The 11,728-nt window shown below is 31.4% G+C and overlaps 2 protein-coding genes across 6 annotated transcripts; one reads left to right on the forward strand and one right to left on the reverse strand.

Annotated features, from left to right (window-relative positions):
- The first annotated feature begins 2,054 nt into the window (after nucleotides 1–2,054).
- Nucleotides 2,055–5,906, forward strand: LOC116412835 (uncharacterized). 4 transcript variants are annotated; one of them, XM_031908354.2, is made up of 8 exons: nucleotides 2,056–2,165; nucleotides 2,723–2,938; nucleotides 3,474–3,611; nucleotides 4,169–4,219; nucleotides 4,707–4,817; nucleotides 4,919–4,999; nucleotides 5,123–5,155; nucleotides 5,553–5,906. In XM_031908354.2, exons 1-8 carry the CDS (start codon nucleotides 2,073–2,075, stop codon nucleotides 5,652–5,654), a joined length of 825 nt encoding a protein of 274 aa, XP_031764214.1. In that variant the 5' UTR covers nucleotides 2,056–2,072; the 3' UTR covers nucleotides 5,655–5,906. The 4 variants fall into 4 exon arrangements, with proteins under 4 accessions (XP_031764220.1, XP_031764214.1, XP_031764216.1 ...); XM_052891811.1 differs by lacking the exon at nucleotides 2,056–2,165 and adding an exon at nucleotides 2,198–2,396; XM_031908360.2 differs by lacking the exon at nucleotides 3,474–3,611 and having other exon boundaries at nucleotides 2,055–2,165.
- A 125-nt stretch (nucleotides 5,907–6,031) lies between these two features.
- LOC113523251 (zinc finger matrin-type protein 5) lies at nucleotides 6,032–11,598 on the reverse strand. Of its 2 annotated transcripts, XM_026909142.3 has the most exons (4): nucleotides 11,353–11,597; nucleotides 10,152–10,286; nucleotides 8,963–9,241; nucleotides 6,032–6,769 (listed from the first exon to the last, which is right to left on the reverse strand). In XM_026909142.3, the coding sequence occupies exons 1-3, from the start codon at nucleotides 11,477–11,479 to the stop codon at nucleotides 8,982–8,984; spliced, it is 522 nt and encodes a 173-aa protein (XP_026764943.2). In that variant the 5' UTR covers nucleotides 11,480–11,597; the 3' UTR covers nucleotides 6,032–6,769; nucleotides 8,963–8,981. The 2 variants fall into 2 exon arrangements, with proteins under 2 accessions (XP_026764943.2, XP_052747772.1); XM_052891812.1 differs by lacking the exon at nucleotides 6,032–6,769 and having other exon boundaries at nucleotides 8,958–9,241; nucleotides 11,353–11,598.
- Nucleotides 11,599–11,728: the final 130 nt, after the last annotated feature.

Consider the following 11,728-nt stretch of genomic DNA (forward strand, 5'->3'; position numbering starts at 1 on the left):
TTCATTACATAATCGGTATATATTGTGTAATCTGTTTAAAAAATAATAATAATGTATTAATCGATTATAAATTGATTAAAAGGTAAACATAACGTCGATGATAAAAATTAGATATTTATTTTATTTTTTATTTAAGAAAAACCAATAACTAAAAATTTTTATAAAAAAAAGTGTAAAGACAAAAGCCAATTACAGGTTTTCACAAATAAAAACATGATTTTATTAATCCACATGATATGTAAGTGCTATTTATCTGTAATTGTGTCGTGTTAAGACTTCATCGTGAAATTAATTGCTAACAAGTGATAGAATAATATTAATTGTAATACCTAATAAAATAAATCGCTTGTAATGTTTTAAACTAGCTATTGATAATAAAAAGACGTAGTACTGTAATAATTGTAGGATTATATTCGTTTAAATTACGTAAAACTATAATATAAATCGGTTTAAATCATACAATCGATTTACTATTAATTCAATTATTTGAATCGATTAAAACTCGATTATTAAGCAACTGCTTTTTTTTTTTTACAGACAATTATTTTTTAGTTGTCATTAAGTAGTTAGATAGGTACTAAAATCTTTGGGTAGGCATTATCTTTGGTATTACCATATCATTTACAAATATAAGTTATTAGACAGGTACCTACTCAGTCGTAAGTTTAATCTGTTTAATCATTGTAGTTGACTCTGAGACAGCATTTATTACCTATTTCTAAAATTAAAGTTTTATTTCGTAAGTACAGTGAAATCTTTATAGTAATAGATCAATATGGACCAAATTTCTGAAGTAGTAAGGACTAATTATTATAAATTTTGTTTTGTCATAAATCATCAGGTCATTATCATATACCATCAGGTCTATGAAATTAAAATAATAGGTTATGAGGTTTAGAGAGATGGCACTTCAAAATAGACTAAGTATCGGGTGCACAAAGATTTAAAAAGTAATTACCTACTGCAGTGTAAACAAGGAATGTAACTAGGTAATATAATACTGGCAACACTGAATAGTTGCTGATAGATATAAAAAAATCATATATATAAGAGATGAACATTGTCTATGACACACAGCTACACCGATTTCGATGATTCTGATTGCAATCCATTAATAATAAATTCTTGATTTCTTTGTCATCCATTAAAATAAAGCGAAGCCAAGCTTCATCTAAGTTTTCTAATAAATATTAACCGACTTTAAAAATAAGTAGCTAATTTTTTATATCCGATTTCGATGATTCCTTTTGCAATCGATAGGACATTGATTCTAGACTATTTATTTATGAGTGTATCAGCTTCAAAACTACAATTAGAGTAGAGTCTTAATACAGTGCCTATATGGTATCGCCATGTCAATCGGTCATTTTCTTTCCCATCGAATAAATTTGCTGATTTGTAATATATGTATAAGGTATCTACATAGTTCCGGGGAAAGGGATTGTTAGTAATCGGGCTCCATTGCTAGCAATATACTTTATCAGGTCGACCTCCACACGGTTTCCCTTGAAAACCATCGTGGATAATTATTGTCGAATTCGTTACGATAAGCCAATTGACTTGTATTAATCCCCACCTATCATCCCACCCTGGTGCCCCATAAACGTATATCGTTAGCGCAGGCGGGGTTACCATTTCATTTTCACCCATTAAAAACTATTTACATAGTTTCAGTCTTTTTATGGTTGAAAATGGTATGTCCTGCGCTAACGGTATACGCTGGCGGAGCACCAGTGAAGGGTGATAGATGAGAATGAAAACAGGCCAGTCAGCCTATCATGATGAATTCATCAGGAATTAACCATGATAGTTTTCAGGGGGAACCGCGAGGAGGTCGACCTGGTTGGGTATATTGCTAGCAATGGGATTCTCAGTCTCCATTACTAACAATCTCTTTTCCTTCCTAGTTTCAGTCTTATTACGTACGTATATACGTAGATACATGTAAACATAAATAGGTAAATACCGTTCGTTATTGAAGAAAACATAAAGTTACAAATCCCATCACTAATTCTGATTAAAATTGCAAATATAATTACGTATGTAAGTATTTACTTTTTTATTGATTTTTGATGTTTCGGAGAACTACTTCTATAGTTCAGCATGACAACATGAAGTTTTATATTGTCATTTTTCTTTTTTGTTTACAACATATTTTATTCGCGGTATGTGTGTAAGATTAGTTTTATTATTTCTTAATATCTACAAGTCGATAGACGAGTTATTTATTTTTTTAATCTTAAAAAAAATTCTTTAAAAATATTTCGAAATAAAAGTCGGCGAAATAGTCTAGTCAATTCACTAGTGATGCATTTATCAACAGCGGGGTCTAACGGCCCCGTTGCTAGCAATTTACAAGTAGCCTCATCAAAAGAATTTGCCACAGGCCCCAAATGGTATAGTTACGCCACTGCTTATCTACCATCCCTTATTGTACCCCGCTAGGGCATACCGATAATGTAGCCGTATTAGTTTCATTTTTTAAAATCAAGTTTATGCTAGACAATCTATGATAGGCATGAAATAGGGGTGCATTTGTAATTTATAAGTTTCGTTTTATAATGGATGATAATGAAATGGTAACAAGGTCGTTACTTCATTTAGAATCGTCCTACTCTACGTTGGCCTGCACGGGATCGCCACTCAAAAAAATTAGATCTATCCTTGTTAATTAAAAAAAAGAAAAACTAATGTAAACATTACTTATTTACCGTCTTTGTAGCGTTGTTCATCCTCAGCATCAATAGAAAGAGAAATAAGAAAAGACTCAGGTGAATACAATGCGGATATTAAAGACTTAACAACGGAGCAAGAGGATACTGAGAAAGGAGAGGATAAAGAAAATAATGAAGAAGATATAATATATAATAAAGAAGATGACGGCGTTGAAAGTAAAGAAGGGTATAGCTGTAAAAAATCATCAGAATGTATGAAAAAGGTACTTTTGATCAGAAGGTAGAAGGCATCCTAAATTAGAACATGACACCTACATTTTCTTCTAATTCACGTGAACATAACTGGTTGTTAAAAAAGTTTTTAATGTGACAGTTACTCAGTCGAACAATGCTTGACATTAAATTTAATGACTTTAAATGTTAAAATTCATATTTTTTTTATACAACTTAGAATGGTAAACAAGGTAACGGCCCACCTGATGGAAAGTGGTAACCGTCGCCTATAGACATGAGCAGTACCATGGACATAACAGAGTACACTGTTTCGCCCATGATACGCCCCATGCGTTGCCATTCCTGAGGACTCAGGTTCAATCGTGAAGCAGTTGTGTTTGCATGGCTGTGTTTCGGTTTAAAGGGTGGAACATGGCGTGAATTTACTGGGTACAGAGGAATAACACCCGAGTCCTCAGTTGGCCGTCAGCTTGTTTGCCATTCTAAGTTGTATAAAAAAAAAATACTTCGTTGAACACAATTAAGTAATTAGACGTTAACTCTTTCCGTGATTATTCTTAATAGAAAAAAGATCCTCAGTATGGAATGGAAAAAGAGGTAGCAGATCAAACCGTCTTATTGAACACCAACCGTCATTATTATCACCCAACACATTACAAAGATTTTGGAAGACGATTTGTCCCTCAATATCCGTACGCTGAAGTAAGTCAGTCATATTAGTTCTCTAATATCTATCGTCTATGTATATAGGTAGCAACCTACTAATTTTCTTATTGGATGAAAGTGGAAATGGAACTTTTAGATATTTACCATCAGTGAGGAGTGACCGACATGAAGATATCAGGTCAGCTGGATTATTCAAATTTACTGGTTTGCGGAGTGAACCGTATAGAGATCAACCTGACAATGCCAAAGGGTACAATGCCAACAATGGAACTGCAGTGTTTGTTATCTAACATACCTCGTGCTCGCGATTTCGTACGCTTGGTGACCTTCATATTATTCAGGTATTCTGAACAGATAAGAAAGTGAGACTGTTCTGAACAGATAAGAGAGTGAGAAGAGCATATTCTTTCCTAAAAACCAATTTATTCGGTGTTACGGATGCTTATAGGCAGCAGTTATTACTTACCATCAGGTGAGCCGCATGATTGTTTGCGCTCTTATATTATAAAGAGCCGTCCGATAATTTACTATTTCTAGTTGTGTAAAAACTACGTTTTATTCTTAGTTATTTTAATCGATGATTCTTTTATTAGGTATTCCAAAAGAGTGACAATCATGAAGACAGTAGACTGTTACCCAAAAAAGTAAGTGCTACTCTTCTTCTAGTTTAATTGCCACTTTCTATCGTGCGTGTCTTCAGCTTGTTTGCCATTCTAAGTACCTATCTTGAACTCTTCTAGAGTAAAACTCGCCTTTGTATATTTGCTTTAAACTGCTATATTTTTTATGTATTATTACTGTATACAATAAATTATAATAAATAAATAGAGTTTAGATAATTTTGTGTTATAAAATATCGGTTTGTTTTTTAAATTATTATCGGGATAGAATCGAAGTTTGAAATTTTTAGTTCCTATATAGTTTATTCAGCGGAATCACTAGGAATAAATAAAAAGTAATCGAATTTATCTTTGGAAGAATAGTTTGTATGCTTGTGTTAACAAAACATTTTAGATTTATATCAAATTCATCAATGAATAACTAGTATCTCTTTACACACATGTTTGCAAATAAATGTATCTTTGTCTTAAAATGTAAATCTTAAAGTTCTTAATTAAACGTTTGGCACAGGCACCACCTGAGGTAGTAATGGCGATAGCAAAGGAATCTGCTCAACTAGAGGCAGAGAAACCTGTCAACCCAACAGACGAATTGTTCAAGAAAGATCTACTGAGAACCGGCGTAAGAATTGACATTTTATTTATTTATTTACAAGAAATATGGTGTATAGATGTTACAATAAGTATAAGTCTAGAAATCTAAAGAAAATAGTTTAATTTTAGAAATACTGGAACTCAGTTTTGGTTGAAGACGTTAATCCGAAAGAAGTACTGAGAAACTACAGAGGGAAACATAGAAATTCGGTGAGTTTTAATAGTTGCCACATATCCAGTCGTATACGATTTAACCATTTACGAAATTTGGGAAATTGAGAGAAAATCTGTACGAAATTTTAAGTATTTTAACTTTACATTTGTAAATTATAGGGACAAGATACGATTGATTCGTCTCTTGTGTTGGTAAGTATTCAATAAATAATTTATAAATGGTTTTGTCTATCCTTTTCAACAATGTATAGAATTATTATAAAACAATTTCCATGGACTAGCAGATTTTTTAGCATTATTTAAGACAATCTTACACGAGTAGTAGTTGAAGGTATTCCTAAAAGAAAGGTACGATGCTTTTAATTATGACAACTGGAGATTTAGTTGTACATATTTCGGAAATTCAAAGCTGTGTACGAACTCATCAATTAGTCCAAGTTAATTTAGAAGCTCGATGCAGCAGTTCCATAGCATTATAGATCTGTACCTAGTCGCTAAATTGCTACGACGTTGATTACTATATGTAGCATTGAATTTCGGTTCCAGATGTAAGATCATTTTTTTCTGATTTTTGTTTCACAATTTTCAGAAATCCGTTAAAACCAAGATAATGCCAGGATCGAAGCTTTATCAGTTGGTATCTGTTCTCAAGCGGTACTCGCCGAAACTTCTTTATGTAATTAATGAGTAACGATAAAAAAAAAAACTTTAATGTTGTTTAAACGAAAGGTTTAATTTTTTCATTTCCGGAGGTGAGAATGTTGACTCTAAGAAGGTGGATAGGAGTACGTTTAGGTATATTCATGAAAGATCCAATACCCATATCTCTATCCTATCCCTAAATTAGGATATTGAATCCAAATCTGAGAGCGAAGACTCGAAGAGAGAGAGAGAGAGAGAGAGAGAGAGTAGTAGACTACGGTTAAATTATCTGAACACTATTTCACGATAAGATAGAATATGCTTTATTTGAACCTTAGTGAGAAGTAAATTTGAAAGAAGATTATTTGGATTAGACTTATTAATGAAAGCAATATTTGGAAATGATATTGGAAATAAAAATAAAGATAAAAAAAAAAACAAATGTATTTATTTACATTAATAGGACTCCATTGATACCTATTTGTAAATAATGAGAATTAGGCTCTTGAACTATAATAATGTTCATACTACGCCAGAAACTTGCTTGTTTGGCTTGCCTTATTCTTGACTATTTCCCATAAATTGTATTAATAGATAGTTAATTAATGAAGCCGTAATTTTACGGATCTTTGATTACATTTATTATTAAATTATTAGTTTTATGTCTCCAAACATCTATTGGTTTCTTTTTCATGCTTTGAAATTTTTAAAGCATTTCAATACTCCATCTTTGACATCCTTATTCGTAGGGATTTCAAGATAACTAATCATTTCTCTTAAATCATCTTTTAATTGTCGTGAGCTTTTAATTCTCTTTATTTCATTATAAAAATAATTTGTAGTTAATAAATGATCTTTCATAAATTCTGTTATCTCTTTCATTTTACGTTCATGCTGTGATTTTACCAGTTTGGCTTTTTCTCTTTCCGCCCTGTCCTTTTTAATATCAAATCTAAAAATTCCTTTATTGTTTAATTCGTTAAGATTAGCCATATTGGAATCTGGATTAATTTCAGTATACATTTCTTTGTTTATATTATGTAAATCATAATTATTTTGTTTTTGAGATAAAACAATAATATACTTAGGAGACTGATAGACTGAATTTTCTCTTTTTATACCATTGATATATTTTCCATGTATTTCTGATGACAATAACATAATCTGTAAAAAAAATATAGGCAAATAATTTTATAATCATCGAATCATGGCTATTAAGTATTCACAACCCGTGTTTTTTGCCAAGCGGTCCCGCATAGGATGGGCCAACCCTTTCTTTCCCGTGGGTGTCGTAATAGGTGACTAAGAGAATTTAATAATCGAGGGGTTGTCCATCCCTCTGTCACAGTTAAAACGTTATTTATATACAATAGCGTTATTTTAAAATTAATGTGGATATTCTTAATAAAAAATAGGCACCTTATTTAGTTTATTATAAAATGTTTATTTGATGGTTGTATGGAAGTAAAAATAAAAATTCGTCAAGCGCATTAAAAATAACGAGATTGGTAAGTATATAAACCATTTTATGTGCCTGATAAAAGAGTAGAATTATTGTAAACAGTAAACGTTTCGGAAAACACTTCACGGGTTTAATGAAATATTTTCATTTAATATAGGTAAAATAATATATCACATTATAATCACATAAAAAAGCCGTAAAAACACTCCTGTTTATAGAAAAAAAAAATATAAAAAAAAAACTGGTAATTCTCATAGAAAATTATCATCACCATTTATTAAATACATTTATTTATATATTTTGCGATCTGTATAATAAAGAATGCCAATTATTTGTCTATTTTATGTCACTCCTTTATCAATTGTACTATTGTTAATTTCAAACTTATGTATAAATCAGGTAATTTATTACTTTTATAATTTATTACTTTTTGCTCATTACTTCTTACGCGTGGATATCAGAAGTTAGAAATTTAATTAAATAGACGACCGTTTAAGCGTCGTATCAAGATAAAACATATACCAGTTTTAAGTTGGACCTTCAGCAACACAAACATGAAAGTGATGCCGAAACAAACATACAGACAGACAGACAGACAAATTTTCTTAAAATAAATTTTGTTAAATATCTCCCATGTATTCGTACAGACGTCGTCTACTTGCAATTTTATTTTATTAGTAATTTAATTTTATTAATATTTATTATAGGATTATATAATAACCTATTAGGTAACTTTAGTAAACTTTGTGATTAATTTTTGGTAAATATGTCACCAAGATTCGACCTCACTTCATCATCGCCAATCATCATTCAAAGGTGGCGAGGTTAACATTTGTGACTTTAGAGTCGTTCGACAGGCTACGTTGCCAACAATCCCTTCCCCCACTGCATTAGGTTGAACTTAATCATTGAACAATAACTGTCATTGTTGTATAACACACTAATTTGAAATGATACTTCGACACAAATAATGTGGAGGAAAAGAGGGTCTAAAGCCTCATTGCTAGCAATATACCTTATAAGGTTGAACCCACGTTCCCCTGGAAACCATAGTGGTTCATTCCTGGTTTCGCTGGCTCAACTGATCTGACTTTATTCTTACCTATTATCACTTCCTGGTGTCTCGCCAGCACCATTTCATTATCATCCCCTCATCATCATATCAACCATTAACTGTCCACTGCTAAACATAGGCCTCCCTCATAAATGGGTTTATGCCAGTAGTTGCCGGACTTGGCGTTGGCAACTGCAGTTTTTAATGGATGTTAATGGAATGTTAACCCCGCCTGCGCTATCGGTATACGCTGGCGGGACTGGCAACTGCAGTTAGGCTGTTGGTGATGTTTTAAGAGGAATGTTGCTTCCCACTACCATTAAGTTTTGTTTAGTCGGTTCTTATGATACCCATGGGAAAGGAAGGGGTGGTATTCTATGCTGGGACCACACAACAATTATTAGATCATGCCATCATGTAAAAAATACTAAGGCTGTGGAAAGGAGTTTGATTTCAAATGGCAAATAAATATTTCAGTAACAAATTGAATTGAATTTAAACTACGTATTAAGAATAAATTTTTTTTTAGATAGAAACTATACGCTACGAGGTGTCTCCACAGTTCAGATTTATAAATTATCCATCATTACAGTATGAACTTCCAAAATATACATCTGCATCATATAAACCTACCTGGTTTAAATGGACAAGAAGATTGTAGACATAGATAAAGAATATTACTGTGTGGGACTGCAGGTACATAGTACCTACTTTAAGGGAGACTAAGACAAACTACTTCTAAATTGTACTGTAAAAACTTTTTTTCATTACATTAATGAGCTGCATACATGATCAAGCAGTATCAGCCAGACTATTTTAAAATAAAAAATAAAATATTTACCTTTTAAAGGCCATTTTATTTATCCCCATTCAGTAACATTGGCATTTACAAAGTCTTCAATCTTAAATCTTCGAAGACTAGGTGGTAAATTATCACCATAAGTATCAAAGTCATTATTGTATGTCCAAGGCAGTATATGTGTAACACCATTGTTGTCGTAGAGTATGGTGTTACCTTCATCAGACAGAGGTTTGTTCGATTTCTCATCTTGTAGTTTTTGATATAGATCCTCAAATGATGGTTGGTGGATTTGTGTTTTGTTCCTCTGTTTGGCAGCAACTACAATGAAATTATGTTTCAGATTTTAAACATTAATGTAACATTTTTTTTAAATTAGTTACTCAAATCAATTAATATATTACATATTGAATATATGATAGGATATTATTTTAAAAATTTTGTACGAAATAAATTATTAATATTTAAACTTTGGCATTGCATTGTTTATAAGAGACAAGAATTAATAGTTACATGAGTTTACTCATGACCATGTCTTATGTAACCTGGTCGAAATGTCAAGGTCACTCAGGTAAATTATATACCTAGTTTACCTAAATAATTGCATTCATTTCCATCTTTTAAATATCAAAATAAGGTACTTAACATTCTTTTTTATTAACAAAATGAATCATATAGCTATAATAGTTTTAAAAGAGAAAATATTTTAAATGTATGAAAACCTACACACAAAATACCTGTTGAATTCAATCCATCTCCTTTATTTAGTACAAAAAGAGAGAGACACTAGGTATTAATTTGTCTGCTCAGGTAACTCTATCCCAGTTATGAAAGGGATTGTTAGTAATGGAGACTAAAAATCCCATTGCTAGCAATATACCCAACCAGGTCGACCTCCTCGTGGTTCCCCCTGGAAACTATCATGGTTAATTCCTGATGAATTCATCATGATGAGCTAACTGGCCTGTTTTCATTCTCATCTATCACCCTTCACTGGTGCTCCGCCAGCGTATCCCATTAGTAAAGGCGGGGTTGCCATTCCATTTTCATCCACCAAAAAAAAAACTCTATCCCAGTCATGTTTCTACTAGTAAGTAAATGTATTTGCATTGCTATGTTTCTTACTGAAGAATGGTATATGATAGTGAAATTTCAGGGTATGGTATCGATATGTTACATTGTGGAAAGTGTGATGTGATGATAATTCATTTGGTCTGATAATGTTACTTACCATATTCTTTTAATGATTCTATTTGTTCCTTCGTATAGTGAGAGTATCTACATATACCACCAAATTTGCACTCTCCTTTGGTAAATCTAAGGCATGGCTTTTTTGTCTTTTCTTCAGCTAATATAGTTTCAGGATCTGAAATTGATTTAATATTATGCTTATTAATTTTGTATGATTATTGATTTTATATATTTGGATGACAATTTTAATATGATGTAGGTTTTATTCCATGTTAATGAAAAAAAAATTAAAAAATTCTTCATTAAAGAAAATAATTAGAAGTTATAGAAGACCTTTATAATCAAGAATTGTAATGTATGAGAGGTACAATGGTGGATATACCAGCAGGCTGTGTAGGAACCTAGGATGGCAGATTTTAGGGGAAGCAAATTTGAGGCTAAAAGTTACAGTTTCATTGACTAAATAATTGTAATTAATATAATTGTAAATTAGGGTAATAAATTGTAGAGGTTCGTAGGGATGGCAAAATAGTCTACTAGCGACAAATCTGTACATTCACCACTGGAGAGGTACCATAGATATAACAGTTTATTTTGATATCCATAGTGTTATTCATATCTATAGACAATGGTAATATTAGTATTATGTCTTGTTCATGATGATATAAAGTCAAAAAGCATTTGTTTTTAATGACAATGCTAAAAATGTGAGGTATTTAAGTTGTTCCCATATGTATGTCTTATCATATATTGATATAAGTATATTAAAATTCTTAAAACTATGCATCTGGATATTTCAAATGAGCAGAAAAAAGAGATACTTATTACAGTGCAGGTTTATATAGCTCCACATTTACTAAATATACACCCAATTGTTATTTATTAAAATACACAACTTCTAAATGAAAAATGAATAATAAATGCTTAAGAACAGTCATCTTCTTCTTGCCTTTATTTGAAGTTGGCATAATATATTATTAATCATCTTACACAAGATTTCATTTCTTAGTAGCTCAACAATCCATTTTATGAACTATATATGGGAAGAAGGATATACGCTAGTTTTTATTCCGGTTAATGTACATATTAGCAGTCACACAGAAGAAAGTTGGAGATAAAAGTTACTTAACTATAATACTTAATTACGTACATAATATTATTGTGTTTCAGTATCCATAATTAAAGTAGATTTCGCCCTGGTCTCCACTTTTGTGGTTTCAATAATAAACTTATCGACCTACCTTTGAATTGTTGATAGTGTTCCTGGACTAATTTTTGATGAACAACCCCTTTGTTGTGTGTTTTCACGATAGCTGGAGCAGCTACCATAGTTTTGTCGCAGTAATTACAATGATATCTTTTACCCATTATTGATATATTTTATATTTTTAAACTAATGTTTAAAAAATATAAAAGATAAATATGAAAAACTACAGACTAAACAGAGAAAAATAAAATAAAGTGCTAAGCCTGAATGTCAAAGTGAAAAAAATTAATGACAGTTTTGACATTGACAACTGCAGGTTTCATGCATTTGATTGAGATTGAGGTATTAGACAGATTCTGAAGAGCTATTTTTTAAACATATGTCTTAACCTGTTTTATTTTGATAATTTC

Source organism: Galleria mellonella, unplaced genomic scaffold (genome assembly GCF_026898425.1).
Source record: "Galleria mellonella isolate WM207_F2 unplaced genomic scaffold, CSIRO_AGI_GalMel_v1 utg146, whole genome shotgun sequence".
Taxonomy (NCBI): domain Eukaryota; kingdom Metazoa; phylum Arthropoda; class Insecta; order Lepidoptera; family Pyralidae; genus Galleria; species Galleria mellonella.

What these genes read in the sequence shown, in the direction of transcription:
- LOC116412835 (XM_031908354.2), top strand. Translation starts at nt 2,073, where the DNA reads ATGTTTCGGAGAACTACTTCTATAGTTCAGCATGACAACATGAAGTTT. An exon ending in CTCAATATCCGTACGCTGAA is followed by an intron (nt 3,612 to 4,168) that starts GTAAGTCAGTCA and finishes TTCTTTTATTAG; the next exon opens with GTATTCCAAAAGAGTGACAA. An exon ending in GTAGACTGTTACCCAAAAAA is followed by an intron (nt 4,220 to 4,706) that starts GTAAGTGCTACT and finishes CGTTTGGCACAG; the next exon opens with GCACCACCTGAGGTAGTAAT.
- LOC113523251 (XM_026909142.3), bottom strand. Translation starts at nt 11,479, where the DNA reads ATGGGTAAAAGATATCATTGTAATTACTGCGACAAAACTATGGTAGCT. An exon ending in ACACTATCAACAATTCAAAG is followed by an intron (nt 10,287 to 11,352) that starts GTAGGTCGATAA and finishes AATCAATTTCAG; the next exon opens with ATCCTGAAACTATATTAGCT. An exon ending in AGAATCATTAAAAGAATATG is followed by an intron (nt 9,242 to 10,151) that starts GTAAGTAACATT and finishes ATTTCATTGTAG; the next exon opens with TTGCTGCCAAACAGAGGAAC.